General features: G+C 41.5%; 1 protein-coding gene across 5 annotated transcripts in view; it reads right to left on the reverse strand.

Moving 5' to 3' along the window:
- The window catches only part of LOC125466883 (cell adhesion molecule 1), a 376,965-nt gene that overhangs the window by 42,590 nt on the left and 313,150 nt on the right, over positions 1-21,225 (reverse strand). For 3 of the 5 annotated variants that reach the window (XM_048562001.2, XM_048562002.2, XM_048562000.2), the window contains 2 exons: positions 20,937-21,109; positions 12,546-12,614 (listed from right to left, as the gene is read on the reverse strand). In XM_048562001.2, coding sequence (XP_048417958.1) covers positions 12,546-12,614; positions 20,937-21,109 — 242 coding nt within the window. The remainder of the gene's footprint in view (positions 1-12,545; positions 12,615-20,936; positions 21,110-21,225) is intronic. The other 2 variants (XM_048562003.2, XM_048562004.2) reach the window with 1 other exon arrangement.

Consider the following 21,225-nt stretch of genomic DNA (forward strand, 5'->3'; position numbering starts at 1 on the left):
GGTGAATCATTTTTTCCCCAGGAAAATCTATTCATTTTCAAATGTAGTACTTCAGTCCAATGGCAATAAGAATTTATTGGAAGATCTCAGCAATCAGTTGCAGACCATCAGAGCTTCAGGAGGTATTTACGATTGCTATGCAAACAGCTTACTCTTTTACTGAAACAGGAGATCATGTTACATTACAAAAAAAGTGATGAGAAAAGAACTTTTGTTTAAAAAAAAGGATGTCAATGTTCCTAGGGTGTCTGCCCTAATATCATATTATACTGCAATATCGCTTCTAATATATCTACATTAATTCAAGGGAAAAACTTGCAGTAAAGATACCTTAACCATACAGACAGGTCATAAAACAATTCTAAGCTTATCTTAATACTGCATAAATTCTGTCATTCGACCTAACAGCCTCACGTTCCATGCACTTGGTACAAACCACACAGACACAAATAACTTTTTCTAAAAAACATCTGAATTTCCAGTGACCTCTGCATTTTCATTCCTGAGTAGATTTCAACCTCTAAGACTTGGTGAAATATCCAAACTGAAAGCAACTTTGTCTAAACGCTACTCAGTGACTAAATTCAACTCTAAATCTACAATAAAGATCCTCTAGTTAACTGATAAAATGATCAATAATCTCCCTCCACAGTTGTACTGTGCTCTGTCACTCAAAGAGGCATTGTTTCTCCATGAACCATATCCATAGTTACTTCTCAGTTCGCAAAGGCTTAATTTATTTATTTTTCAGCAGGATTATATCTGATTCCCAAACCAACTTAAATAGAGAGGGCCACACCCTGTAGATTCCTCCCTCCAAAGTTAAGTATATTTTCAAACCTCAGTTAAATTCTTATTAACTCTGATTCTTCTATATTGACTGAAAATTCCCACGTGTATTTTGAAGTTGAGATCAATAGAGAATGGCTGCTTTTGTTTCTTTGCGCTCTCACTATCTCCAAGATGTTGCCCAGTTACATGAAGGATATTATGAAACTGGAGAAGGTTCAGAAGGGAGAGTTACCAGGATGTTGCGGTTATGGAAGTTTTGAGATATCAGGATAGGCTAGATAAGCTGGGACTTTTTTTTCCCCGCAGGAATGTAGGAGATTGACAGGCGACCTTATAAAAGTTTATAAGGACAGGAGGGGATAGATCGGGTTAATTGTATTTGCCTTTTACCTAGGATTGGTGATTTCAAGACTAAGGGGCACATTCTTAAGAGGAAAGAGATTTAAAAAAGACAAGGGACGCTTTTCTTTCAAAAATAAAACAGAAGGTGGTTCACGTGGCATGAACTTCCTGAGGAAGTGACGGATGTGGGTACAGTTTCAATACTTAAAACTCATGTGGATAAGGACCTGAATAGGAAAAGTCTGGAGGGATATGGGCCAGAGGCAGGCAGGTGGGACTGGTTTAGTTTGAGATTTTGTTCAGCAGGGTCTATTCTGTATGAGTATGACTCAGTCTCCAGATTGACCAGTTTGTTAAATTCATTGATATTTTAAGGATAATCTTGTAACCTTATCCCTCAAAGCTGCCAACTTTTTCCTTCTTAAAATCAACTGCCATGGCAATGTGAATCATCCGAGCCTTGTATCCAAGTACAAATGATAATCAGCTATCCTTTAGGCTCCGAACTATGACCGCACTTGAAATTAAGTGGACAGTTCACAGTGAAAGGTTTACAAAACCTGGCAGTTGTAACACCCTCTTTGACCTGGAGGCTAATAATAAATCAGGGTCATGACAGATATCTTTTTATTGCCAGCAGCTGTGAGTATCTTGCACCTCCCTCCTTAAAAAAAAACTGAGTCACAATGGCCCATGGCACCAAGCCATAGCAGTTTCTTGACAAACAGTACTCACAGCAGGTCATTTAATCTCCTTCACTACCCAATTATAGGTGAAAATAAATAGATAGTCTCAAAAAAGACCAAATTCATAATCCTGGGACTTGTTACATGCTGTAGAAACACAGGTTTCTCTCTGCTTTGGAAGAAGTAACCAGATAGTAATTCAGGCAACAGGATCTGCAATTCTTCGGGGGCTACATCAATAGCAGAGTTTAGTGAAGCAGGACAAATTCAGCAGATGCAGAAACATGCGCTGGGACACTAATAATTTACACTAACCAACCATGGGCCTGAGAGACCACTCTGATGTTTCAATGCCTTATGAGATAACTTTAGAAGAAATACTTCTAAAGAAATCGAGCCTCCAAAAAGAGGATAAAATAAAATTAGAGATACTGAAGATTTAAACTTCCCTTCAACTTACACCACTCCCCATCTCAAAACCTTATTGCTATATCCTTTTGTGGATAGCTACCACGTTGTTTCTCTGGATTAATCAGCTGACAGTGATCAGGCATGGGATGGGATACGATGTTCTTTGGACAGTAACAATCTTTATAAAAGCTGTTGCATAATAGCTAATCAGACATAAGAACTTTGAATTCCTGAATTGAGACACGCAAATTGTCCTTATCCAGCACATTTACTGCCACCAATGGATGGGATCTGAATGAGAGTGGAGATGGAAGTGGAGGAAAACGAGTGGTTGTTTGCATTGTTGGCCGTTTAAACCAAAGCTTGATTTCACTTACTTCCAAACTCTTGATTTGTCTTGGCTTCTTTGGCACTCTACCAACCCTTGGCGCTGTCAAATTGTGCAAAGTTTAGATTTGCACCTACCCTTCACTTTCTTTATTCGTTTATGGGAACATGTGCATTACTGACTAGCCCTGCGTTTCGTGCCTGTCCCTGGTTGCCCTTGAGGTGGTGGCAGTCAGTCATTTGCCTTCTTGAACCACTTGAGGCCATTTGGTGTAGGGAGACCCAAAATGCCACTGAGGAAGAGTTCCAGGACTTTAATGCACAAAATGTGAGCTTTCGTTTTTACTTTTCAAGATACTTTGCTTACATCAGGATGAAGATTGAGTCATAACGGCACCTTGCAATCGGAAACAGAGAGAAACAGACAGGGCGATGAGGAAAGTGCAAGGACATGGGTCGGGTCAGATTTCTCTTTCAAAACAGCCAGCACAAACAGGATGGATAAAATGACCTCTTCTGTCCTTTATGATTCTATGAAGGTGGATGCTCTATAAGTTACTTTAAAAGTAATTACTGCATACACAGCCTTAAATAATTATACCAATTGCCAGCAAATGGCAACAATTGCGATTGCTTGGACAAGTAACCCTTCAATCATTAAATAATTGAGAAAGATCAATTTTAATGTATACACTTAATAGCTTTCTGTAATTGTTCTCTATACAGATATACGGCACAGTTCCCTTTTCAATAGTTTTCTAATGTGAACAAGTACATCAGATAGCCAGTGTTAAAGGCTATCAGACTAGTTCATATATAGAAAGTAGACAGGCTAAATGCTCCCTGAATGGACAAAATTCTTTTTAGATTTTGCACTGAAGGGGAAACGCTAAAAACATTTAACAAACTTTACAATGTGAATTTTCATAAGAATCAGATTAATCATGAGAAATTTTACAGGTCATGGCAGAAAAAAATAGTAGCAACATGGATATAGCATTAGCTGAGTCACAGGAAACAGAGTATTGGTCAATGGATAATTTTGGACCAGATGAAAGAGAGAGTTGGACTTTTCCCTCGGGTTGACCCTGGGGCCGTGCTTTTCCTCATTTTTTTTTTTCAACAATCTGGATCTTACTACAGAACATAGAACCACAGAGCACAGGAACAGGCCCTCTGGCACATGATGTTGTACTGAACATGGCACCAAATGAAACTAATTCCTTCTGCCTGCCATTGGTCTGTATCCCTCCGTTGCTTGCATATTCATGTGCTTATCTAAAAGTCCCTTAAACGCCCCTAACATATCTGCCTCCACCACTACCCCAGCTGTGCGTTCCAGACACCTACCACTCTGTTACAAAACTTGCCCCTCACATCTCCTTTGAGCTTTCCCAGTCTAAAATGCGTGCCTCCTGGCATTAGACATTTCAACTCTGGGGAGAAAATATTCTGACCATCAACCCTATCTATCCATCTCAAAATCTGAAAGACTTCATACATCATAGCCTCCTCTCAGCCTGCACCACTCAAGAGAAAACAACCCGAGTGTTTTAGCCTCTCCTTACAGCTCATACTTTCTAATCCAGGCAGCATCCTGGTAAACCTCTTCTGCACACTGTCCACAACCTCCACATCCTTCCTGTAATGTGGTGACCAGAACTGAATGCAACAGTCTAAGTGTGGCCTAACCAAATTCTTATACAGCTGCAACATGACATCTGACTCTTGCACTCAACTCCCTGAGCAATGAAGGCAAGCATGCTACACATCTTCCTTACCACCCTATCTACTTGTGCGGCTGTTTTCATGGAGCTAGGGACTTGGGCCCCAAGATTCCTCTGTACATCAATATTGTTCAGGGTCCTGGCATTGACTGTATACTTTTTCTTAATATTTAATCTCCCAAAATGCAGCTCCTCACACTTAGCTAGATTAAACTCCATCTGCAATTTCTCCGCCCATATCTGCAACTGATCTATATCTTGCTGCGTCCTTTGCCAACCTTCTACACTGTCCGCAACTCCACCGATCTTCGTACCATTTGCAAACTTACTAACCCATCCATCTACATTCTTGTCCAAGTTATTTATAAATATATACACAAAGCAAAGAAGTCCCAATACAGATCGCTGAGGAATACAACTAGTCATGGACCTCCAGTTTGCAAAACACCCTTCCACCACTACCTTCTATGGACAACCCAATTTGAATGTCCGTGACCAAGTCACTGTGGATCCCATGTATCTTAAGCTTCTGGATGAGCCTAGCATGAGGACCTTGTCAAAAGCGTTACTAAGATCCATATAAACAACATCCACTGCTCTACCCTCATCAATCATCTTTGAAATTTTTGAGAAGGCAACAATCAAGTACGACCTGACCTGACCTGCCCTGCACAAAGCCATGCTGACTGTCCCTAATTAGGCCATGCTCTTCCAGTTGTGCATAAATCCTATCCTTAAGAATTCTCGCCATACCTTCCTAACCACTCACCGGTCTATAGTTTGCTAGATCATCTCTACTCACCTTCTTGAACAGAGGAACAACATTAGTTGCTTGCCAGTCCTCCAGGACCTCTCCGGTGGCCAGCAAGGATACAAAGATCTTGGCCAAGGCCCCAAAAATCTCCTCTCTTTCCTCCCTCAATAACCTGGAGTAGATACCATCAAGGCCTGGGAATTTATCTACCTTAATGCTCTTCAAGAGACCCAACAGCGCGTGTTTCTTGATCTCAAAATGCCCTCGCATATTAGCGTGCTCCACACAAATCTCACTCTCTTCCATATCCTTCTCCTGGGTGAATCCTGATGCAAAATACTCACGTAGGATCTCATGCACATTCTCTGCCTCCAAACACAAGTTTCTTCTCTTATCCTTGAGTGGTCCTACCTTCTCCCTCGATATCCTTTGGTTTTTAAACGTATCTATAAAATGCTTTGGGAATCTTTTTAACCTGACTTGTCAAGGTCATTTCATTGCCCCTTCTTGCTCTTCTAATTTCCTGCTTGAGTCCATTCCTGCTATCCTTATATTCCGCATGGATCTTGTTCGATTTTAGCTTCATAAACCTTATATGCGCTTTTTTTCACCCTTTTGACTTAATTCACAGCCTGCTTCATTTGCCAACTTTCTCCTTCCTCTTTACTGGGACATGCCGATACTGTGCTCTCAGTGGAAGGTCTTTAATAATTTACACATGTCAAATGTGGACTTGCCTGATAACAGCTCCTTCCAACTAACCCTCACTAGCTGCTGCCCAATATTGATATAACTTGCCTTCCCCCAATTTTTTAACCTTTGAAACAAGATTCTGACCTATCCTTCTTCATAGCTTTCCTAAAACTTAAGGAGTTGTGATCATAGTTTCCAAAATGCTACCCCACTGAAAGGCCTGTCACCTGGCCAGGCTCATCAGCCAATACAAGGTCCAGTATGGCCCCTCCTCTATTTGAATACTGTTTCAAGAACACCCTTGTGGACGCACTGAATATATCCTGCTCTAAGGGAGTCCCAGTCAATACCATGGAAGTTAAAGTCGCCCATTGTGTAAAATTGGTTTTTGTTGCACGTTTGCATAACCTGCCTCCATATTTGTTTCTCAATATCTAGGTAGCTGTTCAGGGTCCTACAGTATTATCCAATCACAGTAACTGCACCCATCTTATTTTCGAGCTCTACCCATATCGCCTCAGTGGATAAGCCCTCCAGCATGTCCTCTGAGTGCAGGTGTTCCTCCACCTCTTTCACCTTCCTCTCTATTTTGTCCAAAACAATGAAACCCTGCAGCACTGACCAGCCAGTCGTGCCTCTCCCACGACCCAGTCTCTGTAGTGGTCGCAACATCATAGACCCATGTACTGATCCAGGCGCTAAGCTTATCTGCCTTGCCTACAATACTCCTGGGTGTTGAAATAAACACTTCAGCCAGTTAGTACCATCACGCTTATTTAAGAGTCTTTGCCTGTCCTTTCTTTCTATGCAGAGGACATTTTAAGAACTTCGATGTGAGGAGTACAGTGTGGAACTCCCTTCATCTCTAATGGTTGTCGAGACATTGATTGCCTCAACCTCTCCGCACCTCTCACCAACTCCAACCTCTACCCCACAGAACATGCAGCCCTCCCATCCCTACGCTCCAATCCTGACCTCACCATAAAACCCGCAGATAAGGGAGACACAGTCATGGCGCACTGACCTCTATAATCGCCGAGCCAGCTCTGACCCCGCCACCTATTGCCTCCTTGAACGTGACCCCGCCCCCGAGCACCAAACCATCATCTCCCAAACCATCCACAACCTCACTACTTCAGGTGACCGCCCACCCCCCAGTCTCTAACCTCATCACTCCCCAACTTCGCACTGCCCGCTATCTCCTTTCCAAAATCCACAAACCTGACTGCTCTGGTCGACCCACTGTCTCCGCCTGCTCCTGCCCCACCGAACTCATCTCCACCTATCTGGACTCCATTTTCTCCCCCTTGGTCCAGGAACTCCCTACCTATGTCCGTGACACCACCCACACTCTCCACCTCCTCCAGAACTTCCAATTCCCCGGTCCCCAACACCTCCTTTTTGCTATGGACATCTAGTCCCTATACTCTTGCATTCCCCATACAGGTGGCCTAAAGGCCCTCCACTTCCTCCTGTCCCGCAGGCCCGACCACTCCCCATTCATTTATCCAAACTCGTCCTCACCCTCAACTTCTCTTTCAACTCCTCCCACTTCCTACAGACAAAGGGGGTGGCAATGAGTACCTGCAATGAGCCCAAGCTATGCCTGCCCGGAACAATCCTGCTTCCAAAGCTACACTGGCCCTATCCCCCATATCTTCCTCCGTTACATTGATGACTGTTTCGGCACCACCTCGTGTTCCCACCAGGAGCTCAAACAGTTCATCCATTTCACTAACACCTTCTGCCCCAACCTTAAGTTCACCTGGACCATCTCTGATACCTCACTCTTTCCTGGACCTCTGTCTCCATCTCTGGCATCCACCTGGAAGCCAATATTCATTTTAAGCCTACCGACTCCCACAACTATCTAGAATACTCCTCCTCTCACCCACCTTCCTGTAAAAAGGCCATTCCCTATTCCCAATTCCTTCACTTCCGCCGCACCTGCTCCTGAGATTAGGCATTTCACTCCCAAACATCGCAGATGCCCTCTTTTCTCAAAGCCAGCACCTTCCCCTTCAGTGATCAAAAATGCCCTCGACGGTGTCTCCCGCAACTCATCCCTCGCACCCCCTATCTGCAATAATAACCAAAACAGAATCCCCCTCATCCCCACATACCACCCCACCAACGTCCAAATCCAACTCATCATCCTCAGACATTTCCACTATCTGCAAGCTGACCCCACTACCAAAGACTTTTTTCCCTCCCCACCCTTGTGCGCTTTCTGGAGGGACCACTCTCTCCGTGATTCCCTCGTCTGCTCCACACTCCCCTCCAGCCCCACCACTTTTCCCTGCAACTGAAGCAAGTGCTACATCTGCCCCATACCTCCCCCCTCACCACCATCCCAGGCCCTAAGGTGACCTTCCACATCAAACAGATGTTCACCTGCACATCTGTTAACGTGATATACTGTGTCCGCTGTTCCCGTTGTGGCCTCCTCTACATCGGGGAAACCAAGCGGAGGCTTGGGGACTGCTTTGCGTAAGACCTATGCTCAGTTCACAACAAACAACTACCCCGCCACGGACGAAATGTCCGTCCTGGGCCTCTTGCATTGCCACAGTGACGCCACCTGAAAGATGCAGGATCAGCATCTCCTATTTCGCTTGGGAAACCTGCAACCCAAGGGTATCAATGTGGACTGCACAAGCTTCAAAATCTCCCCTCCCCCAACCACATCCCCAAACCAGCCCAGCTGGTCCCCGCCTCCCATCTCAGGCTCCACCCCCATCTCCTACCACTAACCTCATCACGCCTCCTTGACCTGTCCGTCCTTCCTGGACTGACCTGTTCCCTCCCTAACTCCCACCTCACCTTTACTGGCTCTAACCCTGCCTCTTGGACATGTCTGGCTCCTCTCACCCTATCTTCGCCTTTATCCATCTTCCATCTGCCTCCCCCACCTCCCTATTTATTTCAGAATTCCCTTCCCCTCCCCCATTTCTGAAGAAGGGTCTCGACCTGAAACGTCAACTTTCTTGCTCCTCTGATGCTGCTTGGCCTGCTGTGTTCATCCAGCTTCACACCGTGTTATCCAAAAGGATGCTGACTAGTTGGTGCAGCAGGCAGATAGGAGGCAGATGTAGTTCATCACAAAGAAAAAAGTGAGATGATGCACTTTGGGAGGAAGCACATTGAAAAGACAATATAAAATAAGGGGTACAATTCTAAGAGAGGGTGCAGGAACAGAGCGACATGTATACATGCACAGATCATTGAAGATGGCACAATAAGTAGACAGAGCAGTTAATAAAGCATGCACTGCCCTTGTTTTATTAATGGGGCACAGAGTACAAGAGCAAAGAAGAGATGTTGAACTTGTGTAAGATTATTGTTGGACCTCAGCTGGAGTACTGTATACAGGTATGGGCACCACATTATAGGAAAGATGCAAATACAGAAGCGATGTTCAATAGTGGGTTTCAGGAATGAGAAAATTCAGTTAGGATAATGGAGTGAAGTCATTTGGGCTGTCTTCAGAGAGAAGCAGCTGACAGAAGATTTGACGCAAGTTTTCAAAATCTAGAGTGGGCTGTATAGTGTAGGTAGGGAGAGACACTTGTGAAAGAAATATGAATGAGAAGGTATAGGTTTATTATGTGCAAGTGAACCGACATTGACATGAGAAAAAAAACTTGTACAGTGAGTAGTTAGGGTATGGAAAACACTGCCTGGAAATGTGGTGGAAGCAGGTTCAAATGATGTATTCAAGAGGGCATTGGATCATTATTTGGATAGAAATAGTGTGCTAGGATTTGGTGTGAAAGCAGGAGATTGGCACTAGGTCAAAGATGCTCTGTTGAAGAGCCACTGCAGGCACAACGGACCAAATGGCCTCCCTCTGCCCTGGAAAAATTCTGTGATCATATTTTAATTCTAGGGGTCACAGAACTTCAGTGCAGCCATCTAGAAATCCTTGCCTTCAGTTTCTGAATTAGAAGAACTCTTAATAATGGTTCATTGTAGCATAGATTCACTTAGAGCACTAAGCTCTCGTGGTTACCAAATGAGGTTATTTTATTTTGTTGGTCAAAAATAAAAAGAGAGCTTTCTTATTAATGTGGTTCAGCAAAACTTGGTTTCATTTTGTGTGCAAGATAATAAAATGTGAGGCTGGATGAACACAGCAGGCCAAGCAGCATCTCAGGAGCACAAAAGCTGACGTTTCGGGCCTAGACCCTTCATCAGAGGGTGGAGGTGGAGGAATTGGGAATAGGGGATGGAATTTTTGCAGGAGGGTGGGTGGGAGGAGGTGTATTCTAGGTAGCTGTGGGAGTCGGTGGGCTTGAAATGGACATCAGTTACAAGCTGGTTGCCTGAGATGGAGACCGAGAGGTCCAGGAAGGTGAGGGATGTGCTGGAGATGGCCCAGGTGAACTGAAGGTTGGGGTGGAAGGTGTTGGTGAAGTGGATGAACTGTTCGAGCTCCTCTGGGGAGCAAGAGGCTGCGCCAATAACAGTCATCAATGTACCGGAGGAAGAGGTGGGGTTTGGGGCCTGTGTAAGTGCGGAAGAGGGACTGTTCCACGTAACCTACATTTTGTGGGCACCCTATTTGTGGTTGAACAGTCTGCCACTATAATCAAAGATATCAAGCTGCTCTCAAAGAAAAACAGCAGATTTGTGTCTCTATTCTCCCCCACTGCCCTAATCAATTGCAGCATCTCCCAGTTTATATATTGCCCACAAGTGTGAGATTTTCCCCCATTTAAGGGAGGTCACCAATCACGGGGAGTTCTTCCTAAAGTTCTGCGTCTGATGTTTTATTGTTACCATCGAGTAGGCCCTAGAGACCCACTGAACAATAAGAATGCAATAAAAAGCAACATGTTTTACCATAACCAAAAAGGGACTGCAGCAGTTCAAGCAGGCAGTTCACCAACACCTTCGAGGGTCACTAGGGATAGGCAAGAAATGCTGGCCAGCCAGCGATGTTTACATCCCGTGAGTGAACAGAAGAAAATATAGAGGCAAGTGAAAATCCAATCTTTACAAAATCAGATGATACCACGGGCTGATCAAGTAACAGGGAAGCCAAGTTAGATTAGAAATAAGTGAAATCAGGCTTGAGTTTTGACTTGGAACATTAGCTGGGCAAATTTTGATTGTAATTGAGCTGCACAACAATAGAAGTGGAGTTTACATCACATCTTTAAACTGTGAGACAAGATACTTGATAATATTGCAAGGAGGAAATTTTGATTCCCTGCAAGATGTTGATGAAGCCACACTCCTGCAGACACACAATGCAATCTTCCTTTGCATTGAGCAATTCAAGTCTGCCTCAGTTCTCATTTTAGACAAAATAACATGCCTTGCCGAAAACAGTCCTGTGAACTACTTCTGTATGAGAACTGGTGGAAATGTATATCAAGGCAGCAACACAGCACGGGTTTGGCCCATTACACTTTTCAGCCTCACTGCAACCCTCTGCTGTCACTGATTCACAGATAGACTGCAAGAACCTTTTACAGCAGACAAGTTAAATTGTCTTTTTCTTCCCCTCAAGGGTTGACTTAATAGTGCTCAATGAACAAAAGTTTTGCATATGATCAGGTCAGGTGCTACTCGTGGTGTCAATTTAAAATGCAACTTAATGGTCATTGATGTTTTTCACTCTGACACCTGTATCTCATAACAAAACATGGAATTGAGCCTTCCCCTTAGGGTTATTCAGAGCTGTTGAATCTATTATCAGAATTTTGATAGAGATTTGTAGGACGAGCTTTTTAAAATTGTTTTGAAAATAAGTAGTGGGGGCAGACACAGATCATTTGGCTCATCAACCCTGTTGGACCATTCAATAAGATGAAGGCTGATTTCCAACCTCAACTCCACTTTTCCACATTATCCTCATATCCATTATTTTCCTGCATGCCCAAGGTTCTGTCAATCTGTCTTCGATTTATTTTTTAAGGCAACTTAACATCCACAGCTCTTTACAGAATTCCAAAGATCCATGACCCTCCGTAAAGCAGTTCCATCTTAGCTCTGTCCCAAATGCACAAGGCCTCTTCTGCTGAGACTGTAACCCCTCATTTCCAGATTACCCAGACAGAAGTCGTCTCCAAGCATCTATATTGTCAAGTTTCTTAAGAATTCCTTTGACCATGCATGCATTACAATGCTACAGAATACACTGGAAATAATTGTAGAGCATGTCCCCTACATAATAAGCTTCCCGTCTTTTCTCACATCCAAAAATGTTGTAAAAGCATATTTTTATTCAGCTTAATCATCCTTTTCAATATTTAAAGAGATGGCAGCTATCATGCTAAGCAACTAAATCCTGTACGTCTTTGAAAATAAGAGAGAGAGGCCTCCTACTGAAAGTGTGCGCATATCAAAATTAAACCTTCAGGTGGATATTTCATATTGTAAAGGTTTTAATTAAAGATTGGGAAAATCCTTTTGTTAGGGATCCCAGTATTCAAATAAGTAAATAACAACATAAGGTATCAATAACACAAAAAAGCAGTGTTCGTAAAAATGCTAGATCCAAACAAAGGTAATTTTTTTTCTAAAAAAAAGGTGATCCTATATATGAAAGCATTTTTCACAGGATTAAGTAACCTTCCTCTGAAAGACAAACATGGCTCATCATGAGATCGCAATTTTGGCAATTCAGAACAACAGCTATTCTGTAAAGGTAACTAGTTGCTGTTTTGTGACAATACAATTTGTACCCTGAAGCTCTGACTGTGGGGCTCATCTTAGATTCACACAAACTGCTGCAGATATTCCAATGTACAAAAAGCTAGTAGCATTGAGGGAAAAAAGCGAGATGGTATGTGGGTACTGTACCTTCCGAGATGGTAGGGATGGTTGTGGTAGTGGTGTTTGTAGTGGGAGGTGGGGTAGTAGTGGGTGCATCTAGATGGTAAAAAGGAAAAAAATGAATAAAAACACAAATGAAATACACAACATTTTTCCACATGAAATCACAAAAAAATGAAAACAAACTGTAAACAAATAACAAATTCTAATTTCTTTGGCTCGTGTGATGGCTTTTTCCAACTGAATTCCTCACCTCCTGCCACCAACCCCCACCCTGCCACAGCATTCCTGACATTGTCGAAAACTATAATATGCAGAGATACCATAACATGGGAGAACTGAAAGCAATCATAAGTCATACATAAATCCCAGGCGGCTTTTTAATGTGCTTCTTCACCTTCTCCACTGCTTTTCCCATATATTTCAATAATTGCTGTGCATCACTAATGGTATTGCTAGTTGTTGAGTCTGAGACGTTCGATGCCAAAATACAGGTTTGACAACAAAAGTATATATTGTGAGCGAATCAGAGCAACAGAACACCTCGTTGTGATGTGATGTTATTATTTTGGAGACAATGTTGCCTGCAGTGCCAGAGAGATGGAATATATGCAAAAAGACTGTTGATGAAAGGTCACATTAACCAGTTGACTAACAATGGCTTTTGAAGCTGTTGTCTGGAGTTGTGCAAATGTATTTTTTTTTAAAAAAGTCAATTTTCAATATTATATATTCTAGGTAGTCAAGTTATCAGGAAATAAAGGGAGCTTTGTCACATCAAGCTTTTGGGGAAATTGTAGTATAATGATAATGTTACTAGATGTGTAATCCAGAGGGACAGGAGTTCAATTCCCACTCTGGTAACTGCTGGAGTTTAAAGTGAATTAAGAAATCTATAACAGAAAGCTAGTCACAGTAATGACAACTGTGAAACCATCACCAATTGCCACAATAATCTATCTGGTTCACGATTATCTTAGAAGGAAGGGTATCTGTCATCCTTTCCTTATCTGGTCTAACCAATAGCAATGTGATTGGGTCTCAAATGCCCTCTGAATTGGACCAGCATGCCACTTAGTTCAAGGACAATTACAGACATGCAACAAATGCCAGCCTTCCAGCATGAAATGGTTTTTAATAGCTACCTCAAGTCATGCACACAGCAAAAGGTCCAGGTGCAAAGTTGTTAAAAGTTTAACGTCATACTTCCCGTTTAGTTGTCCATATAAAAATACTCCCCTCCCCCTCGTCCCCAGATCACAATTTACAAGAGGCACCATTGCTTTGGTTGTAAAACTCCTATCCTACAGGATATAGAAGTTTGACACTAGTGCTTTCTCTACAATGGAGAACTTGAGCTCAGCACTGCCATTGTGGAAAGACGCAGAGTGGACATCAGACTGTCCTAACAAGGCGAAGATGGTGAATGAGGAGGACTTGGTCAACATAGATCTCTTCCATTTACCTTCAAGTTAATGACATTCATGGTATTACTGGGATCAACAGAGTTGTGGCCCCGTAGCCAAATGCCTTAGCAACCATGCCTGATGTAAGATTGGGGAAACTATTTTTTGCAGGCAAGGCCTGATGGAATGCAAAGTTGTCGAGGTTATCACAGGTTGAAAGCCAACAGGGATCAGCTTAGACCTTACTGCACATTGATTAGAGGTATCGACCTTGACAATAGGAGACACGTTATGATTCGAAACTCATGCGTTTTTCAGCACCCTCCCTAGTTTGGGGTAAAGTTAACTTAATTTATTGTCTAAGACTGGTTTCTTTAATTTGCAAAAGCTTTGACAAAACTAAGTTTGAATCACAGTACTTTGTCTCAAAGTAAGAGCATCGGAGTAAATGTGGTTCCTGAACAAAAATTGGTTGAACTGTCTGTATGCAATACTTCACAGGTACCAGACTGTTAGGGGAAAGGGAATGACTAGAACATAAAAACTGTTGGGGGGTCGGGGGGGGTGCGGAAAACTGGGTTTCATTTTTCTGGGGAATCTTCACTTTTATCTGCATCTTAGAACAGGCTGGGTAGAAAGCAGCTGTTCCTCTTAGGACAAGGTCAAGAATAGAAAGACAATTTTAAAGTAAAAGGCAGGAGGGTTAGAAGGGATTCGAGGAAAAACTTGTGCCACCGAGGTGGTTAGAACCTGCAACGGACTGGCTGGGAGAGTAGTTGAGGCAAGTAGCCTCACAAGCTTTAAAAAAGATGATGCTCAAAGGAGTACTTGATGCCTCATAACATTCAAAGTTATGAGCTTATTTCTGGAAAATAGGACAATTGTGCCTAGTAGCATATTTTTGACTGTACAGATTTGATGGGCTGAACAGCCTCTTCTGTACTGTATAATTCTACAATTAGTGACGTAAGCCTTAATGTGAGAATGCAATGACCTTATTTAGCAAAACACTTGTTGCACATTGAGGGGGGAATATGTTGTGACCCTTCAACGGGTTCAAAACATTGAACAGCAGCACCATGTAATAAGAAATACCATCAAGATGACCCATGCTGTATGCATCAATTTTGAAAGAAAGGAGAGATCAACAAAAAAAATTACACATAATCACATTCCATTAAATTAATTTTGGGGGCACTCAATATTTGTCTTGCGCTCTCTAGTAACATAATGGTCAATTTTATTCCTAAAACTTTCTTTAAAATGTGTTTTTGGGACACAAGTCAAACATCTATGCGCCTTTGATAACTGCCCTGCTGCAGACAATAGGTTGCTCAGTCAATTCAGATAGCAGTTAAGAGTCAATCTCAGTGCTGTGGCTCAGGGGTCATACGTAGACAAGATGGGATAAGGATGGCTAATTTCCTGCCCTGTAAAGCATTCAGTCAACCTAGAAGGTTTTACAACAGGTGTTGCTCACTTAATGAATGAGATTCACTTTTTATTCCAGATAATCAATTAACTGAATTTAAACTCCCTCCAGTAACTGATGGGATTTGAACTTCTGGATTATTAATCCAGTAACATTAATCACAATGTTACCAACATTATTTAGCCAGATGTGTGTAAATCAGTTGGAGCTGTGAAGTAAAGAATAACACGCTCCAAATCGATTTGCATTTTTGGTCAGCATTTGCTGTGACATTGCCATACCAGCCTGCAAGTAATCCCACTAACACCAGAAGTCCTGGCACTAGTTTCCTGCTACTAGTACAGCAGGATCATTACTGAAACCTTGTGATGCACTGGAAGGAAATTACCGCCTCATGGGAGGACACCATAAGATGCTTCTTGAAAAAGCCATCATCCAAACCAGAAAACACTGCTACACAAATGATCAGGGGTTGTGGAGGGAGGGTGGGTGGAGGGAGGGATGGTGTTGGGAAGGAGGCAGAAGACTGTCTTCCTTCTAAGAGAGGAAAACAGAATCATTTGATTGACCCAAGATTTACTCAAATAAAAAATTGAAAGCAGCAATTGTCACATAGCAGGAGTTTCATGGAAGAGAGAAGGGAATTCACAAAGTGGCTGGTTTGCCAATGCTGAAAATTTGCATTTCTGCTCGACAAATGCTCTGATATAGCTCAAAAAACAAAATGCTTCATGTCAGATCTGTCTTACTTGGCAGTGAACAAATAATGCAAACCACATTCCTCCTCCCATCAACTCGTGTTTTAATAAAATATTAATGCACTTTCTAAAAGCAGAAACTTTCAATTCACGGGCAGTACCATTTAGGAATAGAAAGCACTGGCAAATAGGTCAGATTCTTCCGTGTCTGCAGCGTTTTCACAAGAATTAACACCGGGCTTGTGGTGTTACATACAGTGTGAAAGCAAATCAGCTGACACAGAACAAGGAAGAATGCACAGAACGAGCAACATGGCCATTCCCTGGTTAAAGTTGAAACTCCTGCAAGTGTCATTGCTGCTGTGAAAATGGATGGCAAGAATTGGAACTCAGATCCACAATAGTACAGCAGCTGTTAAACTCAACATAAAAAAGGTGAGCATTTTAACATGTCCTTGTGCTGAATATGTGTTCAAGGCTAACACTTTCAGTTTAATCAAAGTGTTCGAGATCACATTCTACCTGAATTTTGCTGCAAATTGATTAATTTTCACAGATGAGATTTTTAGCATCAAATGCTAATAAATTTTGGCATAAAGTATTCATTTGCCACTTCTTTTAAATTTTAATAAAACTGAACAAGAGAGGAAATAAATTTAATCTCTTTGAATGATTGGTTGAATTTCATTCTTCAGATAACAGACACCAACGTATTCTGGGGCACATTAAGTGGAGAGGTAGTTATTTTTTTGCATCAGTATAGAGTGCACCAACAGTATTTCATAGCTAATGCACAACAGAAAAAGGCAGCTTGATTTAATCTCAGATGACAGTTGTCTCTCCAGCAGGTCTGATTTATTTTAGGCTTGCACAAACAATTGTGTCCCCCTTAGAGAAAAAGTGTGGGAGTTTTAAAAAGAATCATCTTCCTTAGCCTCATTTGTCTTTGATTTGTTTAAACAGCAAGCACTGATGGCACAGGGGGTGGTTTAATGCTGGAGTTACTGTGCCTGACAGCATGAGTGAGTTGGTATTAACATGCACAATTGAAGCTGGAGCACCACTGGGTTAATGATCATCTCTTGAGTGATGTTAATTCAGCTTGCTCATAATGTTGGCTCAGTAACTCTCCCTAGCCAGAAATCCCGATGCTGTCACTGAAGCTCGTTTAAAAAAAAATTAAATGAACAGAAAGGTAGAAATGAAGGGCTGTGCAGTTAATAATTCTTTCTAACTGAGTTTCCACCCCCCTCCCCTCCAATAGTAGGACTACCAAAGGCAATTGTGTGGTTTTAAATGCTGTCCAACTGCTTAGGATCGACTGCACAAAGGAAGTGAGTTGAGGGAGGTCTTCAGTTTATAGAAGACTTTCATTATTCACTCTGTGGCACAACCTGAAATTGCCTATTTGGTAAAGTGCCTTCTGAAACTGAAACATGATTATTAAGTTTTAGCAGACAGGCACCAAGTCAACTCAGCTTTGAGCATTCATCATGCAATATCAGAGAGAAAGGCTAAAACCTCAGTTACGGTGTGAGGTGAGGCCAATTCCCGACGGGGCGACACTCCCTACAGTAACAGCGAAGCAGTAACCACAAAAACGTAGAGCTCAGTCCCTGAGCCGATGCACCTCATGCACTGCCCAGGATTCAACTCGAGTGCATATGTAGCTCCATGTGCAACTAGCATGACAGCCAAGAACATTTCAGAACCATTTTGGTGACAAATGAAGAACTGGCCTAAAATGTTTCGGCAGTGTTTAATCAGCCAGCTTTGAATGACATGGTCTCATTCTGAAACAGCATGGAGCTAAGTTTAAATGCCATTTTTCCTATTGAAATTAAAGACAGGAATTTGGCCAATTTTAGTGTGACAACATCAGTTATGCACTGACTCAACTTTCACTGGCAACCAGTGAAATGGACATAATTCATTGTAACTATCAAGAACTCAAACTTTAAGCTATTGCAAATTAGGATTTAATTTGGACAACAAAGTCGGAACAGAATTTAATTGGAATGAAAAGCAGTTAGAGTATCAACTCCTTAACTCCAATGGAACTTTCAATGCACATTATTCAGTTATGATAGTGACTGAAAGATGAAGGAAGACTCATCTGAAAAACAGAACAATTGGAAATGAACTAAATTATTCCATTCAGTCTATTCCAGCTCAAATCACTGCATCATATATTTGACAGACCCATTGAAACAGTACTGCCAGACTGTATCCCATTAGATCGGTCCCCTTATATTTAAAATGTGCACTGCTTCCCATCTCTGCTAGCAATCAGACCAGAAGAAATGATCCCAATTACCAATTCAACAGCTGCCATCTGCTTTAGAAGTGAAATGAATCCTTCAGTTGCTATAGCTGACTGTGTTTTGGAATACATTTTCTTCAGCTATTTGTATTTTATTGATATTGGAACATATCTCCAAGAAGCAGAGAATTTCATTTGTACAAAGTGAACCAGTAATAGGCTGATCTCAAGTGGATATGCCGAATGCCAGTATGATGGGACACGGAAACATCCACATTAGTAATAATGCTGATGGAATACTATTACTGTCAGTACTGTTCAAGAGTAGACAATTATGGATAAGCACTATCCTGCTTGGTCATCTCCATTTTTTAAAAATAACATTACAACCCATTATTTTTTGGGACTTTTCTGTTGAGTGCTCTGCACTCTTGCCTTCAGCAAATTTAGCAGCAGATATTCTGAGGTCACTCAAACAAGAGAGTTGTGTCAACCCAGCACCATTCCTCTCTTTGGACTGACAAATAGGCTGGGGTGCTTCATCTACACTCCAAATATTGGCAAAAACCCATCCCCAACAGCCAGACGAGGTGGTAATCAGAAATAAGCCATGTTTCCCGCTGCTTATGGCAATCATAAATTTACCAGAGCACTTTTAAAACTCTCATTTCAGTTCACACAGCTTGCTACATTTTGTGCAGAAGGGCCAACCGGAAATCCCCTGACAGCTGTTTATCGCAAGCCAATCAATAGATAGATTCAGCTGTTTGCGATAGTCACATCTTTGTGGGAACCAGGTCATCTCTAGCCATTGTACAAAACAGAGCATTTACTTATTTCATGTCAGAAAACATTGTTTAATGTCTAAATATTCTCCTCAGTGGCATGGCAACAGGAATATTGGTTTTGCTTTTCCATCCACATGTGTCATTTTGTCCAGCAAAGTGCCTTGGAATGTGCTTCTGTGTTAAAGGTGCTATATAAAAGCAATTGGATAAGTCTATAATGAAGACTTGCAGCACACACTTGATTTCACCGTAGGTTAACAGCATTACAGGCACGGAGCAGACAACCCCCAATGATTTCTCTGATTGATATCACTCCAGAGGATCGGCTGCAATATTTGCTGAGATAAACAGATGGTGTTCATTGCATCTCAATGGAGAGCAATGCCTTTGAAAATCTTATCTTTATCCAAAAATGAATCCCATGGAGGTGATCTGTAGGAAATACTCATCTGTCCTTGTTCCTAACCTTAAAAATTCCCTTTGCCTAAATTGAGTGTGTTTCATGTATGTAGTATCTAGCTCAGACTTGACAGCTTTTGGAGAGTCTTCCAGTTTTACTGCACTATTGTTTTGCAAAACGCTATGGGTAGGATATTATGAGTAAGAGAAATGCCACTCACAAATATTATGACAACATGCACATAATCAATGTATTAGGTTTCAAGGGCTCAGCTTATTGTATACCACTTCATTTTGACTAAGGCCATGACAATATGGCTAAATACCTTTTAAGTGAAGAAAATTACACGACACATCACAAGATTTTCCATCACACATTGCACTAAACAACTGGAATTTAGCCACTTGGTGGCCAAATCATTGCAACAGACATTTATGATGATGTCTGGGTCTATGAATTGCTTCAATATACCTGCCATCAATGGGATAGCCTTGCGGATTCTTGGCTGTGTATTGGGTATTTGTTAGATTGTGGAGTAAAAAGGGCCAAGATTTGAACCTGGTGATCATCATTGACTTTTAAGCTGATCATAAAGTAGTATTAAATGACAACGAGGAAGAATTCCAAAAGGAACAAATCAGGAAAATATCGCACCAATTACTATATCATTATTTGCATGAACCAGACTCTATAGTTTGAAGTGCAAATAAGATGGAACTTTTGTTTCGTTTGGTTAAAATATTTAATTCTTTGAAGAGGACAGAAAGGAACTCTCAAAATGGTGCTTGTGTTAAGTTCCTGATTTTCAAAACTGGACTTAAAAAATGGATAAGTCATTTTCAGCCTCATGATACAACAAAATCATGTTTCATTAAGGTTAGTTGCTATAGGCCTGCAATTCACTTTGGACAGCTTCACACCTGTAAAGTGTGATTCCACTTTAAAAGATGCCATGACTATAGGTGAGCTTTATTTTAAAAGATTTTAACTAAATAGTCGGCTTTTAGTAGAAAATATAGGTTAACATCAATGCAGATAGAAAAACATTGAGTGCTTTATACACATGGAGCATTCATCTTCAGATATTCAAAATTTAATGGTATACAATAAGTATTGGATTCCACACTACAATCGGACAACACCATTTTTAAATGCACAGATTTATGATTAGTAAACAAAAGCAACTAGTTGCATTTAAGACTCTGATTAATATCATTTATACAGATTTCATTAGCTTTATTTTCTCATATATAACATTCAACAGACAAATTACATTTCTAACATGCAAAGTGTTATGGGCAAGAAAAGCTAATTGCAGAAAAAGGCTCAGCTGCGAATGGGGGGAGGAAAGAGGGAAAGAAAAAGAGGGGGAGTGGGAAAGAGAAGGAAAAGGGAGAAAGGGCATGAGTTTTGGAAGAGAATTATACGTACCATAGACATGCAAGACATAATCTTCAAAAGTTTCGCCAACATCATTGAAAGCACTGCAGCGGTAGGTCCCATTATCAGTTTTATTTAGAGACTCAAGGATTAAAGTCCTTGGCTCTGTAAAAATGGCCCGATCAGGCATTTCCTCATCCACCCGTTTCCACATGAGATTGGGTCTGCAGAATTTAAGATTAAATCAATTACAATGCAAGTGAGTGTTTAAGTTTACTCTCTCTTACTATTACCTTTTTTCTGGAGGTGATACCTGCAGTTCATAACTTTTAATTAAAAA

This window comes from Stegostoma tigrinum, chromosome 32, assembly GCF_030684315.1.
Source record: "Stegostoma tigrinum isolate sSteTig4 chromosome 32, sSteTig4.hap1, whole genome shotgun sequence".
Lineage (NCBI taxonomy): Eukaryota > Metazoa > Chordata > Chondrichthyes > Orectolobiformes > Stegostomatidae > Stegostoma > Stegostoma tigrinum.